Raw genomic sequence first — 20,385 nt, forward strand, 5'->3', positions numbered from 1 at the left:
TCTATCTTATGGTATATGTCAAGTGAGATGATGACGTCACATCACGTGACAATTAATCACGTGACATTTCATCTTGGATCCGCCGTCTTGGATTTCAAAATTTTTCAAAAACGTCAGAAAACCACCCAAAATTACTGTAAAGTAATCGAAATGAATAAAACTGTGCTTAAAAACAATAAAGAAGGTAAAAATAATTGCAAAGTTAATTTTCGTCAATAGAAACACGAAAATCTCAAATGTGGGAAAACATGCCTGTCAACATGGTCCTGTCACAACATCCTATCCTACCAAATTATTTCCAGATAAAGTTTAGATAAAATCACAAAGTTTGGCAGCGTTTTGTTTAATCTTGAAAAAGTTGTGAGCGTTCAAAGTCAGTGCGGGCCTCAAAAGCTCCCCCCCCCCCCCACCCCGGTCTGAATAGGGTTAAATACTGGAAGAACATTTTCAATTGTCAATATTTGATCACTTTAATTGGAATTTTCCATGGATGCCATATATCAGTAAGCTATTCGACCTAGTAATCTGGAGATTACAATTAACAATTTTGATTTTAATAATAAGTTTCTCATTTCTTTACAATAAAAGCATTATCACATTATGTTGAATTTCAAGATGGCGGATCTAAGAAGATGATTTTGAATTAATGACTTCATTATATTGCAAAATGATAATATACTTCGCAAGTGACAATAGCTAAAAATGGTGATAATAACTAGAATGAGAACTAAAAAATGAGCAATTTTTAAAAATGAACAAGCTAGGACGCTACAAGCCATAGAAGTTCCATTACATTTTTTTTGTCTCTTCATTAATCTTGTACGAACAATATGACCAGGACATTCTTTCATACCTTATTCTCACTAATGTTTTTAGGTAATTAACTTCGCAAAAATGACAGAGACGTATTTTGCAAGTTAACTTTTCGCGTTATCAGGGAAAAATGGACTCAAATGGAATTAAAGTTAACGAAAATATCGTAATCGTTTAATCGCCATAAAAACCTGGACTGATCTTTAAAGTATTCATTATGAAAAGCAACAACAAATGACTTGGTTAAGTTTGTGCAGTAGGGTACATCAGGGCAAGGGCGCATTGATAGAAAAAAGGTGTTTTGTGTTTCTAATTTTCCCCGGAAGCTCTTGTTCCAAGTGTTAATTATCACAATTTTCTCCAGTCACGGAAATAGCCAAAAGGAAGACGCGAAAAGAAGTGACTGAATACTTGGAGAGTACCTACAGGTATTTTAATGTTTTTAAGTGAGCAAACACTCCGTCCTGAAGAAATGTTATGCCGTTTTCAGACAAGTACCTGTAAGAAATGTACTTTAAAACGAGATGTCAAAACGAAAAAAACATGATAACAAAACGAGAAATATTACACATGCTTTATGTTCATGATGTAATTATTTGACTGAAAAAGAAATTTGAATCGGATTCTCTGAGAGCAGCCCAATTTTTAATAAACCAGTGCAAATTTAAAGTTCATTGCAGGAAATGAAATTCAGTGCATTTTCAAGGTTGCTACAGTAGCAATGGAAATCTTCTCATTCCTGTATACTAAATAGACAATATACCGACAAAATATTAGGATTTCTTTGGGAATACGTTAATCAGCAAGGACAAATATCAGTTTTACATCAGTTTTCTATCGAGCGACCAGAACTTGGAAAGCAAATGTACCTGACTTTGCGACCGAAATTCTTCAAACCGTATGAAAGGAACACGCTGAAACTCGGCACAAACCTTTGCAATATCCTGTTCTAGCTGCAGCTTTAAAAAAAAAGCAAAACAAATCGACAAATTTTTCGCAATTTAAAATAACGTCATTTGTTTGATATTTTCAAAAATTCGGATGAAAACCATCCATCTTTATTGACTGCTAACATTTGATGTATATACACGATCTTTTTAACTTTTACACACAAGATTAAGGTGACTTCAGCCTCAAAACTGGCTGGTACTGGGTTATTATAAGTATCACATTTATGCGACGGTCAAGTCAGACGCATAACACAACAGTTTTTAAACGCAAAATAAAGATGTCGCTCGTTAAGGAAATCTACGGAGTGGATTTTCCTGTAAGTTGTTGTGAGTAAACTTCAACTGTTGGGCAGCGTTTTGGGGTAATTACAAAAAAATTCACCGTGGCATTTTAAAAATAATCGCATTTTATTAAAAACGAAGGCTTCCGAAAATCGCTCATAACTTAAACAAATCACGTTTGATCGCTATAAAACTTATCATTTTATATAATTTTAGCATGATTCGTTCAGATTCTTAAAAATCTAAGCAATCGCTTTACGTTTTCCCGTCTTAAAACGCGCCTAAAAAAGGGAACTGTCAGCCTCATAAATACCCGCGGGCCACCTTAACTAAACTCTTAATCACCTAAGTCCTTAAAACCTAGTATGTTTGTTATTTTGCTGTAATTCCAAAGAACCTCATTTTTATTAAAACGTAAAAAAAGCACCCAAGTAAGGAAATAAACGAAACAAAGAAGAAAATAAATAAATAATAAACAAAAAAGAAAAAGCAAAAAAGAAGGCTCCCCAATCTTACATCTCGTCAGTCATCATTGGAAAGCAATTCAAAATGTCTTTTGCTGAAGACGCGTTCTTGCAGGTAAGAGTATTTCCAAAATATTTGTTCCATCTATGGGAGCATTGAGGTCCACAGTCTAAAAGTCAGCGAAACTACAAATTAAAATCCCTTAAGAGTGGCTCAACATACAATTATTCGTACAACGTAAATAATTGGGCATCAAAGTTCAACAAATTTGACAACAGAGTTAATGATTCCGTATAACTAAAAAAGTTAAACAAGTTTAGGGCAAAGTGTATGCCAGTGTCATGTAGCTACGTTCCTCATCTCAACAATTCTTCCGTCTTCTTTTCAATAAAATAATCGGTTTAATAAATATAGAATAATACATTCCTTGCCTTTTTAAAGAGAACAGAAAATTACAGTTATGTAACATTTAGTCAAGGTGCCTCGTTCATTGCACATCGTAAGTCGCTTTTTGTTGAAAAAATTTTAGGCGAGACTCACCATTAAAAATTACTGAGAACTTCTTTAAGTCAGATCCATAACTGCTGCTGGCAACACAGGTGTAGTTTCCTTCATGGTCTACTAAGATGCTTGCAGTGTTTGTTGTATTCACCAATACTGTACAGTTTCTTATTATTGCTGTGTATATGGGAGAACTTCCTGTAACTGGTAACGTAAGTTTGTAGCCTGGTACGGTCCGCACAACAGCCGCTGGTATTATAACTTTGGGTGGAACTATTGGGAATAGCAATTGCAAGTTTCAGATATAATAGCTTTCATAGGCTTAATTAGGAACATATTTGCTCCTTAAGGGCACACATATCATTACGTGATTGTTACTTATTTCCGAGGGAACTTAATTTTGCGACATTGGAAGGGACAAATTTCGCCGCGAGACTTCTATTTCGCGATTTTATAGAAATATCGTTTTAAAATTTAAAGAAACTAAATTTTGTGAAAACGTTTCAAATGTTTTTTGTTTTGTTTTTTTTTTTTGCATTAACGAAGTAATGGTCATAGAATAGGCCTTAGAGATTGTTAAGCCATATTTGACATCAATGAGGTAGCTCGAATACGTCGTTAATTAACTTTGCTTGCGTCCGGAAATAACTGAAGCCATGCCTATACGTTTAGGTTCGAGAAAGTTGGATCTTATTTAGCAGAGAGGAGCGTGAGCCCAATTTGCAGCAGCTCACGGATGGGAGACCGTTGGTTGGATAATGAATTTTCTGTTTTTATCTCTAGGGGTTAAGCGGTTTCGTGACAAAGAAGAATAGGAGCCGCCATTTGTCTTCATCTTTTAGTATCAGACTATGCTCATACTAAACTTACCGGGTAAAGAAGCACTGAACGATAACAGGAATCCTCGAGTTTGCCCGCTGTCGTCAGAGTGGAATTTGATTACAGCGTATTCTCCAGTTACAGTAACTGTCCGTCCAGTTTCCTGACCACAGTATTTACCAAATATCTGGTAATTTTCATTCCAAACACTTAAATAGTCCAATCTGCAAAAAAGTAATAACTGTGCCTTTTTTTTTCTCTCTATCTCGAATTGCATTCGTCATATCACAAAAAGGAAGGGAAGAAAGGAAGAGGAAAGGAAGACGAAAGGAAAAAGAAAAGAAGAGGAACCAATCAGATTTGCGGATATCTAATAAAACACGTGATGGGCTACTAAACTACTATAAAGAGAGATGCTTTGTAGTACGTATACCTGCAAAATTGGCCTCCATCCTGCACGTCAAAATTTTCAAAGTAAATGTTCATCACCATGTCAGGTGGGATAGGAACAGAATGAAAAAGATCCAAATTGTTTGGGTAGGTGTTTGGATATCCAGGACTTTTAAGTGAGTTGTTCGACAGTAAACTGCGTCCTATTGATAGAAAGATATATCTTTGTTATCTGCGACTACAATTATACTCGGACAACTGTACAGGACTTTACATTAATCTTTTATTTTACATCATCATTACCGATTCGTTACTTGATTTTAGGCTGTCGTGTTTTCCAGTCTTCTAACCGCTAAACTATATCTATTCCTTACCTTCCTTTTACCTTTATATTATAATTGCGCTCTCCCTAATGGATGTTTAATTTCCTTAAACATATCTAATTTTTATGATATGATTTTAATTTAGTTAAATGCATTTCCGGCGGATGGTTCCATTCGTCGTTCCACTGAAAGACTTGATTTTAGTCACAGAGAGCTAAACGCTGCATTTTTCATTTTCCCCAATTAACCCGCTGTAAAAAGGCCCCTTACTAATATATAGATTTAGGCAAGCCTAAAAGCGGCGCTCCCCAGTTAATCATTTTGCATTTTAACTTTGAATTCTGACCATTGTACAATTTAACGGTTAAGAATTTTTAGTTTCTTTTTTTATAAATATTAATATTGTTCCAGGTTATTCTTTTTTACCATGTCCGAGGGGGAGGGGGGAGGGGGACTCCCCAAAATTTACTACAGGGGACGTGCCGCTGAGTCTGAGCCATTGTAGCATTTTACGGCTAAGAATTGTTTATTCGTTTTATTTATTTATTTTTATAAATAAAAAATATTGTGTTTTATTCTTTTTACCGTGTCTGGTAGGGGGGGGGGTACTCCCTAAAATTTACTACGGGGATGTCGCTGAGACTAAAAAGGCTGAATTTGCGACCCTGTTTCAGACAAACATTGCAAAATGGGTACCCCGTTCCAGACAATATCCACAATGGAAATATATGAAGTTAGAATAAAAACACTAGCATATATCACAAAAAGCTCAATTGACTTCGTCTGTGGCTTCGATATTAAGTGATGAAAGGAGCGGAGTTTCATAGCTTAACGTGTTTAATCAGGATTCTGGGAGAAAAATCAACCCTGTTCCAGAGTCAAAAGGGTGATTTGTATACCCTGTTTCTATTTCAGAGTCAGAGAGCCAAAAAGCATACCCTGTTGAGCAGCACATACCCCCCCCCCCCCTTCCCGGGTACAGTGTACAGCAACACCAAACTAAATAGAACAAACCAAATCAATCAAAACATAATTCCACCGACAGCATTATCATCCAGAAGTCTGGATGGAAATTTATGCTGCAAAACGGGCAGTTATGTATCGTTAATGTAGAAAAAAGGAGGGGGGGGGGGGGGGGCTGCATGTCAGGGTAGATAGACATATCATGTGGTAAATTAGGCATTTTTGTTCTTGCTTTACCAGCTTTAAAAGAAAGAAAATCACTTGTCTTAACTTTTAAAGTATAAAGGAAATAATAAACATCTACATTTAGAATAAGGTTGATTTTCATTCATTAATTTATTTATTTTCATTTTCACTATTTGCCTATATTTTAATTTTGAATGGAAATGGCAGAGGTTATAGCTGAGAGTTTACAGCATATTGCCCAAACCGAGCTAACTCCAACCAAACTGAAGTGAAAGGCTAACCACAAGCAACTGAGAGTAAGAGCTAACCACAAGCAAACCAGATGAATAAAGCTAACTTAGAGCAAACAGGGGTGAACCTAACTACAAGCAAACCGGAGTGAAACTAACCGGAAGCAAAGAAGTGACATTCTGTCTTTCCACCGAACAGGGTGACCCCATCTCGAACCCCCACCCCCCCCCCCCCAAAAAAAAAAGAAGAAAAAAGATGATAGCACCTTTTTCACTTTTACATGTCTTTTCGACTCCCCTTGCTATTAAGGGGTTTCACTTCACTAACAGAAAAAAAATTCTTGGAAGCTAGAATATTGTTTGAGTCTCAATCTGATTATTTGATTACGCAGAAAAAAATGTATCATTTTTTATAAATATAAATATAGTTCCTTATTCTTTTTTACCGTGTCCGGGGGTGAGGGGCGGGGGTAATCCCCAAAATTTTCTACGGGGGTGTCGCTGAGACTAAAAAGGCTGAATTTGCGACCCTGTTCCAGACAAACATTGAAAAATGGGTACTCTGTTCCAGACAATAAAAAAAATAAAAAGAAGAAAAAAATATGATAGCACCTTTTACACTTTTACATGTCTTTTTGACTCTCCTTCCTCTTAAGGGGGTTTCGCTTCGCTTACAGAAAAAAAAAATTCTGGGAAGCTAGAATATTGTTTGCGAGTCTCAATCTTAGTGTCGTTCGAAACATAGAATCATGTTTGCTTGCTTGCCCATTTTTCATTGAGTTCACAAAGTAAGCAAACGAGTCACAATTTGGTTGCTGCATGGTACCTTTAGAATATTTATAGAACACAATCTAGCTTTAGAAAATTAAAATTATAGCTGTAACTGTTCTTATTAACATTATTTAACTGTACACAGCATACAGTACATAAGAATGAAATTGGTACTGCATATTGCTCACAATCACGATTTAAACTTCTATACTTTAGAATTACAGTACCATCAGTTTCAGTATTACCAATCCAATTAAAAATTATTACATTGCTCTTTAACTCCACTATCTCCCTCAAGGTCAACCAAAGATCTTATGATATAATTAGACAACTACATGTTAGTCCTGTGTAGTTGAGGGCTCAAAATATTTGGACACAGCTTGCAGGTCATGATAACCAGCCAAACAGATTTTAGCTTGGTCACATGTGGTTTCTTACCAGTCAAAGCATTTAAAATATCAATTTTAAACTACCACTCATTTCTGCTGTTACTGTTTTGGCTGCATATTCTTGAAAAGATCACTTCATAATGCCCTTGAAATATCTAACAAGATTTGAAAGCGACAGCTCAATCAAGAAGTCGTTTTCTGAAGTACACTGTAAATATGTTTACATTTAAAATATATTTTTTTTCTTAGTGAAGAAATTTATTCTACATGACACGAGCGTGGGAAAGAGAAAAAATCTGAGTCCGCGACGGGAATCGAACCCATGGTCGCCCAGATACCGGTTGGGCGCTCTAACCAACTGAGCTACGTGAGACTCGCTGTGAGCTGGGGCATTTTACTATAGGTTGATAAGTGACACGCATCCTGCATACTGCTAGGATCTGCAATGTCGAATTCATCAAGTTTGCAGTACATAATAATAAAGATGGTAGATTTTAAGCTCGGTGATAAATAGTGAAGAAATAATTTTACATGACACAAGTCTGGGACATGCAGCTCTCTTGATTTTATTTTACATGTAATTTACTAGTCTCTTGAAAATAGCATCATGACGACACCCAAACATCGAGTTGGATTTTTTTTAAGTTCTTGTCCACATTCTGTTTTTGTGTCAGTGGCTCTGCAAACTCTGCAACTCATGTTAACCCTGAAAAAAGTCAAGTGCCACAGTTTAAATTAAAATTAATTAATTGTCATCAATGTCAATAATTTATAAAACAAATTAAACACTTAACTCAAGCTTATTTAACTAAAGGAAAACCACTGGATGCGAAAGGATCCATTAGATATTTAACAGAGATGTATCACACTGATAACTGCGAAGTTAACTAAATATTTTAATAAACTCAAAGCATCATTGCAAACCCTTACACCCCCTCTTAGTTAAAAGGTTTGGCCTTAAAACACCCCACCCACCTCCCCCTACTGAGCCCTATATATACATGTGCATGCATTGGAAAAATATTGCCACATCCTAAAAGCTTTTCTCCTAACAGTAATACTAGGATTTTCAAAGATACACATTCAACACTACAATAATAATAGTCAACGTATTAAAGTTTGCATACACAGCTGCATACAGTGTCTAAAATGGCATGACTTTACTCAAAAAAATTCCAGGTTAACCTTACTTGTGTGCATTTTCCAAGTTCCACAACAAGATTAGGAAGTTTCATGACATGTACAAATATATTATTTACTGTTGACATTCTGAATGAAACCAGCAAAACAGAACCAAAGGGTTGGGGGTTTCTCAAACCTCAAAATTGTTGAACTTATAAGTTAATCATTCAGGACTCAGATATGTCATCCACATGAACACTCAATAGTGAACAGAACTACATGACAAGTCACTCTTTAATATATTTGAAAATGAAAGGGCTAAGCAATGAAGCCGGTGTTTATTTACTCTGATTAGAAATGAACAGAAATTTTACCTCAATCACGAATATCAATAAACTGCATGCACTGAATCGATCTTTTTCACTCGGAGTTAATGAAATTCCAGGTGCTTCGTGCAAACTGACAAGTCAGCAGACAAATTCCAGCAGCTGCTCTAGCCTTCCAGCACTGTAAAACAAAATAATTACATCACAAGCATTCAAAAATCGTAAGCTTAATTTCCTTTGAAATGTGTTGATCAATATTCTTTGTGAATTCGTTCGTCGAAGGCCTAATAATTATTTGTTGACATCAGTAATCAAATTCTTCTCTTTGAACAGTAAAACGGAATTTTAACGAATGGTATTTTTCAACATTAGTCATGACACAAGCAAATGCTGAGTTAAGCTTAAGTGGCGAAAGCAAGTAAAATTTGCCGAAAATACACAATGTATAAGCTTACTTTGTTGACATCAGTAATCAAATTTTCCTATTTGAACAGTAAAACTGAATTATAACATTATAACATTAGCCATGTCACAATCAAATGCAAAATAACAAAACAATCACATCACAAGCATTTAAAAATCGTAAGCTAAATTTTCTTTGAAATGTGTTGATCAATATTCTTTGTGAATTCGTTCCTCGAAGGCCTAATAATTATTTGTTGACATCAGCTATCAAGTTCTCCTCGTTGAACAGTAAAACGGAATTTTAACGAATGGTATTTTTCAACATTTGTCATGTCACAAGCAAATGCTTAGTTAAGTGGCGAAAGCAAGTAAAATTTGCCGTAAATAAGCTTACTTTGCGTATAAAGTAAGAAAATACGTACTGTAATGATGAAAACACTGAGGTTTTGTACTCACCTTCACCAGTACACTGCTCGTTTTGTATCCGTTCCCTTGTTCTCTGCTATTTCTTTGCCTGTGCTATCGGCACCTCTCTTGCTGTAACTTAAGCTTGCTCGCCTGTTCATTTTCCGGGTTCTCCTGATCTCTCGCGAACTCTTTCCCGTCGTAGATCGCTTCAACCCTATTTCCTCGAAGTTAAGTTTACCCTGCTCTCGTTTGTAGTCATCGGCATAACAACGAGCCAAAATAAATATGTTTGTCTCAAGTTCTAACTTTCAGAAAAGGATTCAAAAATACGTAGTCTGCGCGAAGTAGTTTTGAAAATCTCCTTGCCGAGACACTTCACACTGCAAAATTATTTCGCGCCAGTACTGCGCGAGTTGTCAAGACCTTCTAAGATCCCGGATGTTGCGCGACACGATATGTATGTATGTACGTACGGACGGACGCGCCCGCGAGGCGCTCCGCTAGCCATGATGACCATGAAAAACCAAAAGCATGGGTCTGTTAATTTTCTATGCGTACGGGGCTCTGCTCTGCCGCTAAAATCAACCAATCAGAGAGCTTCAGTGCCAGTCCAATATTTGAAGGTATCAGACCGGGAAAAGTTTCTGCAGCTTTCTTTTTCAATTACAAATTCGTATACATCAGTTTGGACCGTACTAGGAGAATTTGGGCCTTCGGACTTTCCTGTACAGACCTCGATGCGTAATAAAATGGTTGTTGTTGTTAACCCGTTCTGTCAAGGGTTAGGCAGATATTCTCCCGGTAAGGCCCTTGCGTTTGGCTTATAACACACAGGTAGGTACATACAGGTAATTTACTTACCGACTGGAACAGCAGTGAAAAATAGCAAAAATCCTGTTTTCGCAAAAACGGAATCGGAGTGGAATGCTATCACTGCGTATTCTCCAGTTATAAGAACTGTCCGCCCAGTCCTCTGGCCACAGTACACAGCAAATGTATGGTTGTACGCACTGGAAATGCTCAAATAGTCCCACCTGCCAAGAATCACGTGATATGTAGCGTATATTTTGGCCTTCCATACGGTGATACATTTGTGGCACAAACAAATAAATAAGATGAAATTCACCGTAATAAGTTGTAGGAACAAGTCATTACTGCTGATAAAGCACATGCAAGTGAGTTCCGCGTTGAAACAGGAAGTGTCGGCATGGCGTAGCGTAGCGTGGCGTGATGTGGCGTGGCGTGGCGTGACGTGGCGTGGTTTAGTTTGGTATGATGTGGCGTGGCGTGGCGTGGCGTGGCGTGGCGTGGCGTGGCGTGGCGTGGCGTGGCGTGGCGTGGCGTGGCGTGGCGTGGCGTGGCGTGGCGTGGCGTGGCGTGGCGTGGCGTGGCGTGGCGTGGCGTGGCGTGGCGTGGCGTGACGTGGCGTGGCGTTGCGTGGTGTGGCGTGGTTTAGTTTGGTATGATGTGGCGTGGCGTGGCGTAGCGTGGCGTGAAGTGGCGTGGCGTGGTGTGGCGTGGTTTAGTTTGGTATGATGCGACACGGCTTGTTTGACTTCACTTGGTTTGGTTTAGTTTGGTTTGCTTTTGCTGTTGTTGTTGTTTGTTTGTTTGTTTGTCATTTGTTTATTTGTTTGTTATCGATGAATTTTCCAGGGTGCCACTTCTTCACCCGATGTTGAGATCGGGTAAACGCATTCTTCGGATAATTTTGAAAACTTCGTAGGGTAGCCTGAGGTGTGCTTGTAGCGAGTCAAGGTGTTTGGAGTAGTCATTTCGTTACTTACCCACATGACGAATGGGTCTCCACGTCAAAAAAGTTAAAAGAAATATTCATTGCCATGCCATGTGGAATAGGAACCCGGTAAATACAGTCCATATTATTTGGATAGTTGGTAGGATATCCAGGGCTCTTCAATGAGTTGTTTACCATCAAACCGCACTCTGTTTAAACAAAAACAAAATTTTAAAACTAGCTCTGACGAGAGTAATCTTTATTGAGGATACCAACATAACCTAACAGTGGTTTACAGATGATTTACTCTCGGTGACACTGTATAAATATAAAGCACAATTTAAATCGAAATAACGCTGCACTTTCAATTGTGAGTAACAAAGAACTAATGCTTGTAATCACCAAAATTGGCTGCTTACTTGCGTCTTATGGGTCAGACATCGTAACTAAACAGTCTTTTAAAATGCCCCCCTACTTACATAAACAACAGTCAAATGACAATAATGTCGACGGCACTAATTATGTTTCTAAATCCCATAGAATTAAGTAATTGTAAATCCAGTAGAACCCTGAATTTATCCACACATCACAGGGCCGTAACCAGACCTTTGCCATAGGCGAGGCAAGATCATGTTATCAGGGCAGGCCCACCGGAAAATTTTAAACTTTAGAAGCTCTGAATCTCTTTCAGAGACATTTTTCTTGAGGCATTTCTTGAGAAAAACTGAATAATCGATCGGCTTATGAGCAAATTGAATGCATTCAAAAAGAATGCCGGTTTTTACTCATTTTTTTATTCCTTATATTTTTTTGCAATGTTTGACTTCGTAAAATGTTTCGTGAACATCAAGACTGCAGGACGAACAAAACTTATTAATTGTTGAGTATAAATAAAAGAAGACAAAAACAAAAAATATGCTAACCTTGTGTAGCGAGAGTACAGTTCCCGTCATTCCAAATCATCAAGTGCAGTAAGAAAAGCAACCCCTTGGTGAAGATGTATGTATTCTCCATAACTGAGAAAAGTGCTTCCCGTTTACTTTAGAACCGTCATTCCTGCATGTAGATAGAGACCGGTGTTCAAAATTATGGGCAATTTTGACAAATTCTTCTTCCTCGCTGCCCTTCATCGGGATAGTCAAGTAGGAGATCTCAGCAAGCTCTGCTGAGCTTTTCAAAGAATATCACCATTACCTATTATTGTTGATATTTTTCTTACATTTAGACTTTCAACGGCGCTATTAGTTAATTATTTAACCTTAAACTTAAACTTATAGTGCAGACGTCCACAACAAAGTGCATAAAACTTTGACTTTCAACGGGTGCGTTACTCCCCAAGAATTTGTGAAATGCTTATCGTTCGTTCCACTGATAAAATAAATAAAAAGATAAAAAATAAATCACTTTATTTGAGTCTCCGAGTATTTAGCACTGGAGCTAATTGAGGATACTACAAATAAACAAACAAATATTGTAAATAGAACAGAATCTTGTTTCAAGTCGCAAACGGGATGGTGGCTGGCCAGTTGCCTATTTACAAAGCGTGGAAGTATTGAATAGTTGTTATTCCAGTTGAGCCTGCGATAATATATTCATTTTTAAGAAGCTATGCAAAAGAAGCAAAATGGTCAACACATCAGTAAACAGAATACGGAACTACCCCTTTCGCCTCGTTTGTGTGTCAAACCACTAAGAACTGCAATATCAGGTGTTCGGTACCACTGAACACAAAACCTCGTGGCAGGGGAAGTAAGATTTGAACCTGCATGGACCGTTCCGGATTTCTATTTCAGCGCTTTTATCACTAGGCCACGCTCGCCTTCCAGTAACAGTCATGGCATATCTCCATGTTCCTGTAAATTAACACTAGCACATTCTACAAAATCGCCTAGGTGATACCTCGAAGAGGTATCGTTTTGGAAGTAAGTTTTAAGGACTTATCCCAGTTAAGATAAATAGGGAACGAGGAGTTTAGTTTACAGCCGACTTTGCGATTTTACAGTTGCAATTTTGTTTTCATAATTCTTGACGAAGAACGAAACAAGTTCACTGTTCGTATACTCTCATTGACGTATTATCAGGAGTTTTGAAAGCCATCTGCCGACGTGGGTTTTCAGCCTGAGACCATGACATGTGTTTTCAAATCTCTGTTGATGAGCTTAGTTAAATGACTTACAGCCGAATCAATTTTTCTTGTAATCAAAAGACTGTCTGAACTTCGTCAACTAGTGGCACAGAAGGGAGTACCACACAAAATATACTAAAACGGAAGAGAGAATACTAGATGCATGTTTTCAAACTTTTTTAATTTTGTTTAAAGCCTGATCACGACACCTAGAAACTTGATTATTCCCATCATTCGAGGTTCTTACCTTGGATTTCTATTCACGGCAGGTCTATCTTTTTTTGCGGGCGAAATATGGTTTAACCGAAATGATCTTCTTTTCAGAAAGAATATTTTTTTACACTTTTAACGATTAAGAAGTTAATCTTTACGTAATTGCTTTTTCTACCTCCAGATGGTTTTTAAAATGTTACAAAAGCACCCACAGGTAAGGATATAATAAGGGTATTGTGATATATTTGATCCCGGCAATGATTGTTACGATCTGAAACAAGGCGCCTGATTTAGGATTTTAACATCGCTTTCAGGCACAGAATTAAATTATCACCTTGTTTTACGCTTTTATAAGAAAGACAAAATAAAAATGAACAACTTTACATCAGAATAGGTTTCATTTTCATTACCTAGGGGGGTGCTTTCTTTTTCTATGATTGACTTATGTCCTACAAAGCCGGCGGTCATTCGTTATGTTCCTGTCCCTCACAATGGGTGTTCACATCTCTTATGCAAATTTCACCATTCCAGCCTGTCTAGGCTCGCTATTTTGTGCATTCAATTACCTTACCAACAGAGCTGTATCCTACAGTTCACGAACAGGGCTTACTACGATTGACCAAGTTAATCGTGAATGAAGTTTAGTTAAGAAAAAATTAATTTTCAAGAAACAGCGAAAACATGCCTTGAAAGATAAACCGTTAAAACAAAACAACAATATTTCGAATATATTTAAATTAATTTTCGTTCTTTTGACCATTTTACTTTCAGTAAAAATTACTCGGGGAAGACTAACAGAAGGAACCTCCTTGACAAAACAGTTATAATCTTGTCCTGCATAATGTTTTGCAACGGAACAATGTTATTAGCATCAACGGCAGATTTAAATATGGTACGTGTCTCATTTATCCAGATAACTATCATAACAGCACTGTTCTGGAAATATTTGGAAACTTGAGTATAAATTCCACTTTTTAGTCAGGTGGCATACACGAAAACCGAGTTTTACTATTTTAAACAAACAAAGCACTAACTTCTGGGAAATCGTTTTGTTTTCATTGTCACAAAGTCAACTGGTATAATGTCGGTACTATCAATGAGTGTTCATTTCATCCATCGGAAAAATCCTGGAGCTTCCGCTTGATTCAAGGGAGAAGAACTAAGTTCAAAGAACACCTGTTAAAACAAATTCACTAAAACAAGACGACAGTAAGTATATCATAGAAATATATTTTCACGCATTTTATATTATTTTCAAGATACCGAAGAGACTGCTTATCAATCTCCGTTTCACTTCTTAGCTCCTTGTGGAGAATAAGTAATACTTTTGGGTGGTCCAATCCATTTATCTTCAAACTTTTTCTGGCTTCAAGTAACATTGAATTCGCGACATTTGACTTGAGGTGATCTTTTGTAGTTGGAAATATATAGAACATAGTCTTTGATCTACTCATCAGAATGCTTCTTTCCCGTTTTGTGTCCACAACCAAGTGTTTATTTTTGCGTTTTCGTTTTGCGTTCTTGGATTGATGAGCGCTTGGAACAGACTTCGTTGAAAATGCAAATGTTTCAGGAATGCTTTAATTTGTGAACATAGTTTTCGACTTCTTTTCTTATTTAAAAAACATCTTTTGTGGTTGAAGACAACGATAATGTTCACCCTCAGCTCGAACAAGTTGATTGGGGCTTAAATTTTGCCAGGACGTTCGGGCAGCTCGTGCGGTAGCATATTTTTCCTTAGGTTACCATTAGACCTCTGCTGTTCTGTCAGTGAACAGTTCGAAATGACGACATCCATTCGGTGTTCCGCCAACATATACGTGCCCATGCCCCGTTCTCGAAGTTCACCAAGCTAATCATTGCATGTATCCCATTGAAATTCGGTCAGATAGGCCCAAATTGGTGAAATCTTCTTCCTGTCTTAATGCAACTCGTAATGCAGCAGTCCTGTTATTTTTCGTCTTGGTCCGCTTGACATAACTCAATTTTAGTCTGTTCTTCAGGGAAGCTTTGTTTTGACTTCGTATATGCTTTCAGTTTACAATTGCTCCGAACTGATACTGTTCACCTGGCTAGGATTTTCGTTTCGTGTGGATATCCAGTTGGTGTCTAAAGAAACATTTCCCAAGTGGTTACATTCGCTCTGTCGACATTCAATTCAGTTCACATCTTAAAGGACAACGTTTCAATGCAAAAGCCCTAAGGGTATTGGCAAAGCGAACCTTTTGGTCTCATTTAAATAACCAGAAGATAGAGCTTGAGCTAGCTTGCGAGCAGTGTCTGCATGACTGCATCGTAATGTATCTATTCATCCTCCTTTTTTCCTTTGCAAGTTAGCTGATTTAGCTACCTCTCGATAACTTGCATAACAAAATGACGGCTCACAGTTATGCTTCAATAAACATATTATGGTCTAAACTGGCTGCCTTAAATTTTAGTGAGCTGATTTCATGTTCCTTGTTTTGTCCGACCCTATTTTTTTATTTTTTTTTTATGTCAAAGAACAAGATTTTAGAACATTGTTGGAGTAACGTAAAGCAATTCACTTGAAGTAGGAATTATCTTGTTTTATAACTCAATTCTGGACACGTCAAAACACTGTCTGCAGTGGAAGCTGCATAAAAATGTAAACATGAAGTTTTAAGCCCTGTCCAAGGTCATAAGAGTTCAGTTCTAATAGTTCGAAAACAGATGAGATTGGTTGATAATTTTAGTAGTTGAAGTTAATTGGTTTTCATTCAAACAAGGGAGTTCAATTAATATTCACACATCTATACAGAGTCGTCAAAGTGTGTTACCCACTAAAGAGTTGATTTCTGTCCTTGATTTTGGCGCATACAGGATGGCAAACAGCAATTTCAAGTCGTCTGCCATAAGTAGTCAACCTGAAGGTGGATTGAATGTCAAATGCATATCACTCGATAGCAGCCTGGTTCCAACTAAGATCGAGGACAGAAAGCTTGTACCAGGCCAAGCAAACCAGTTGATTGAGAGATACGCCCCTCTCACCAAGTTTTCAATCGATAAACTGAGAGAGGCGAAAGCAAGGAGCGCCAAAGTAGAGAGGGCTCAAAAACCTGAAACATCCAAACAAATAGTTGCTGCGTTGGGGTCCATGGATACCATTTATTCGCTTGGAGATTGCGGATTATTCGCCGCTGTTCTGACAGCCTACAACAACCACTGGAAACTGCGAACCTCTCCAGACGACTGGTGGTTCTGTGTTATCAAACGAGTCGCTTGCGCCATCGACAAAAACGCAAAGAAAGAGTCCGTTCGCAAGATGTTTGTTGATCATGAGGGAAAGAAAACCATTGAGGTGGAGGTGCCCGATGACAACATCTACACCGTCGACTACAGCTGGTTCTTTGATCAAATATCGACAGGAGTCAAAGACAACATCAAAGTACCCGAATTCGTGGATGGAATGACGGCCGACTTTGGTACCACAACTGCAGTGCAAAAGATCGTTTCGCAGATTACTTTGATGAATTCAGTTCAAGAGTATTTCCGCTTTGGCATAAAGTGCGGATGTGGGATACCTGCAGTGGAGATGCTTGGCACTGAAGACGACTGGAAGAAACTAAATTCCAAACTGAAGGTGCTTCGAACACTGCTTGAACCCATAGAGAGCGATCTTGATTTGCCGTCAGAGTGGTGGGATGTCGTGGAAAACGTGTTTAGCAACTTATTGGCTACTTACCAGGGTAGCGCAGTTAGCGAATGGTGGAGCCATATCATGAGCTACGTGAATGTGTACGCGTCAGGCATCTACTTTGTCCCTGGTGAGTACCGTTACAGAGGATGGATCACCGAGTTTCTGGAGGGTTCAAAAGGTGCCATGGATATCGAGAGAATGACGAGTGGCCTGGTTAGTGTTCCAATCAACCTCAAACACCCATCGGGAGTAGAGGACACTGCCGCAGTTGTAGCTGGTATGCTGGGTTTCACAGTCCACACTGACGACAGTGAAGAGGTGTCTGTACAACCATTCCAAGGTTGGTGCCTTCTGTTGTATGGAGACTCACCTTTTCGCCAATACTTGATTCCTGGGTGAAGCTGACGGGAGACTTTCAGATTAAAAACTAGTCTGGACATGACAATTCATTTGTTTGATTTACGCATAGTCAGTAGCTTTAATCGAGAGAATTGTAATTTTCTGATAGTGTTCTTGACACTACATTTATTGCATATATTAGTTTCCATGTAAATGTGCATCACCATTGAAGTACAGATATTGTGTAAAAGTATCATGTAAGATAATTTTCATTGATATTCGTCTTATCATTTAAACGAATCTATAAATCTCGGAGCCTTTCGAAACGAACTGATTTCATCGTTTAAAGGAAGCAAAATAGTTACGAACTTCCTTAACAAATTCGTTTCGATACACGTTATTAAAAAGCTCGAAGCAGGAAGTGGAAACATTGTTTTACAAAATGAAACTTGTCAGTGTTTAGACATTTTTTTATTTACCGCATTCTTTAGTATGACGATTAGCCAGAGCATTTTAATGTCAAAGATAGCTTGCAAGCTCAGCTCGTATATAAGAGTCGCAGCTATTTTGCTAAGAAAATTACCAGATAACTCAGCTCCCTTGAAATACTCAAACGACTGATGTGTAATTAATCTAGCCACAGATGTGTAATTATTTTAGCCACTGATCACATAAATGTGCATCCATCGTCGTAGTGAATGTGCACTCGGTTCATGTCCTCCTTAGTTATCCGCTCAGCACAGTTAATGTAGAGAGCATGCTTGCTTATAAGCCTTAGTTATACCCACAACATTTGAAGTGGGATTGATCTCTGTTTCAAATCGCAGTAGTTTTTTTAAAAAAATTTAATCCGAGAACAGTCGAGATCCTACTCGTAATTTTCAATGTTTCAACTAAACAACACTTGCGCGAACGGTAGTTGTCTGATCAAGCAATTTATACAAAAGGTAATGTAGAAGCGCATTTATTTTATATTTTTAATGATACCTGCATCTGATGCGGTAAATAAAAGTTACCGAAGTTATCTCATGCGTGTAATATTCGCTTTCCTCAAAGGTAAACTACCTTGAGTTCAACCCACTCCCAATCCTTTAAAGGAAACAGTCGATCACCTCACGACCTGTGTTATTTTGTGCCGGGGTAACAAAAAGTAAATCGTGTTTCATCAGTGGAATTTTGACTTCAAGAAGTCATTGTTTGAATTACTTCATAACTAAACACATGGCTAGCATAAAGCAATTGCATTGAAGCAGTCAATATCTTGCCTCCACTATCGATTTTTCTCAAGTTAGACCACTGAAGGCAACACAAAGCCGCAACCAGGAAGTTATAAGCCCGTTCAAGGTCACTAGAGTTTAGTACTGATAATTTGGAAGCAGTTATAATTGGTTGTTAATTTTAGAAGTTGGAGTTCATTGGTTTTCATTCAGAGAAGTGACAGCAATTAAAATTCACAAGTCTGCAGATAGTCGTCAAAGTGTAGCTATTTGGCAACTAAAGGGTGGATCTGTTTACTTGATTTTGGCGCATACATAATGGCAAACAATGCAACAATTTCAAGTCTTTTGTTATAAGTCAACCTGAAGATGGACTGAATTTTAAATGCATATCACTCGATAGCAACCTGGTTCCAACTACGATAGAAGACAGCAAGCTTGTACCAGGCCAAGCGAAGCAGCTGATTGAGAGACACGCCCCTAAACTGAGGAAAAAAAACTGAGGAAGCCGAAGGCAAAGAGCGCTAAAGAAGAGGGGGCACAAAGAGCTCAGTGATACATCCAGGCAGGCAGTTCCTGCGTTGGGATCAAAGGATACTATTTATTCGCTTGCATTGGAGATCGCAGATTGTTTAGCCTACAACAAACACTGGAAATTGCGAACCTCTCCAGACTACATGGTGGTTCGGTGTTATCAAACGACTCGCTTGCGACATTGACAAAAACGCCAAGAAAGAGTCCGTAAACTGTAAGTGGATCGTTTTTATCCGCCAATCCCCTCCTCCCGTTTCCTGCTATTCTTTTACAAAACTATCCATACATTGTTACTGTTGCCAATTTTCCTGGCGAGTTGAACAATCTGAGAAATAATTATAGCTACGCAGCTATTACGAACTAGCGCGGGGTGCTAAAGGAATGTTATCTATCTGGTAATTACCAATCATCACGTTAAGTAATCATTGTACCACTCAGTTGGATAACAAACATTGAAAACAGGCAAGTTGTCGGATACTTTTATTTGCTTACTTTTACAAATTTCCTATAAAATATCAATACACTTGTCAGATGGCGTTGCTTTTGCATGCATTGCGCGCCGTTTGTTTAAACACTAAGAAAGACTCAATTAATCTGGACTGAAGAACCCGCTTAACTTTTGGTCAGCACCAAGAATGCAGACTCTGGCCAAGTCTTTTTGAGCATACACAGAGTGCTCATTTTTGTCAGCCAATTTGATTGAAATAATTCGAAACTATGCACAATGACTAGAGGTCCGTGAATCATAGACTTTCAAATCGGACTTGGCTAGAGCCTGCATTCTTGGTGCTCAACTTTATAAAAGCGGGCTCTGGTAATAAAAGAGAAAAAGTAACCAGAGTTGACATATCATAATCTTATTAAGAGTTTATGTACATAGTTTTGATCCGTTCCCGAGCTTTTTTGATTTCTTAAGTGTCCGTTCATTTATCTGTTGCTTGCTAACCAAACTCTTTTGAAATTGCTTGTCATTGTGCAGATTAAATTCCAATTTTTTTTTTCACCCACAAATCAGATTCAAGTCATGTGACTTAGTTGCGAGTCATTTTCCGTCAAACGCAATAAAAACAATTAAACTTTGAAGGGTAAACATAATTCCTGGTGTCCCAGTAGTTTACATCGTGGTCCTTCAATAAATAAACAGAAAACTTGTTAAAAACCCTAACTGGCAGGCTATTAATTACTAAGCATAGAGAAGTTAAATTCGAAGCTACCGAACAC

The 20,385-nt window shown here is 38.0% G+C and overlaps 2 protein-coding genes across 2 annotated transcripts; one reads left to right on the forward strand and one right to left on the reverse strand.

Annotated features, from left to right (window-relative positions):
• Positions 1-752: 752 nt before the first annotated feature.
• LOC144634612 (procollagen C-endopeptidase enhancer 1-like) lies at positions 753-13,485 on the reverse strand. The gene is made up of 9 exons (XM_078493627.1): positions 13,451-13,485; positions 12,002-12,134; positions 11,131-11,287; positions 10,205-10,377; positions 4,264-4,423; positions 3,882-4,054; positions 3,051-3,284; positions 2,562-2,679; positions 753-1,311 (listed from the first exon to the last, which is right to left on the reverse strand). Exons 2-9 carry the CDS (start codon positions 12,090-12,092, stop codon positions 1,236-1,238), a joined length of 1,182 nt encoding a protein of 393 aa, XP_078349753.1. The 5' UTR covers positions 12,093-12,134; positions 13,451-13,485; the 3' UTR covers positions 753-1,235.
• Positions 13,486-16,196: 2,711 nt separating this feature from the next.
• On the forward strand, positions 16,197-18,437 carry LOC144634608 (uncharacterized). The gene has a single exon (XM_078493624.1). The coding sequence runs from the start codon at positions 16,259-16,261 to the stop codon at positions 17,471-17,473; it is 1,215 nt and encodes a 404-aa protein (XP_078349750.1). The 5' UTR covers positions 16,197-16,258; the 3' UTR covers positions 17,474-18,437.
• Positions 18,438-20,385: the final 1,948 nt, after the last annotated feature.

Source organism: Oculina patagonica, chromosome 13 (genome assembly GCF_052425735.1).
Source record: "Oculina patagonica isolate OP01 chromosome 13, crgOcupat, whole genome shotgun sequence".
NCBI classification, from domain to species: domain Eukaryota; kingdom Metazoa; phylum Cnidaria; class Anthozoa; order Scleractinia; family Oculinidae; genus Oculina; species Oculina patagonica.

What these genes read in the sequence shown, in the direction of transcription:
- LOC144634608 (XM_078493624.1), top strand. Translation starts at nt 16,259, where the DNA reads ATGGCAAACAGCAATTTCAAGTCGTCTGCCATAAGTAGTCAACCTGAA.
- LOC144634612 (XM_078493627.1), bottom strand. Translation starts at nt 12,092, where the DNA reads ATGGAGAATACATACATCTTCACCAAGGGGTTGCTTTTCTTACTGCAC. An exon ending in TTTCACTGCTGTTCCAGTCG is followed by an intron (nt 4,424 to 10,204) that starts GTAAGTAAATTA and finishes TTCTATCAATAG; the next exon opens with GACGCAGTTTACTGTCGAAC. An exon ending in CCAATGATGACTGACGAGAT is followed by an intron (nt 1,312 to 2,561) that starts GTAAGATTGGGG and finishes CATTTCTTACAG; the next exon opens with GTACTTGTCTGAAAACGGCA.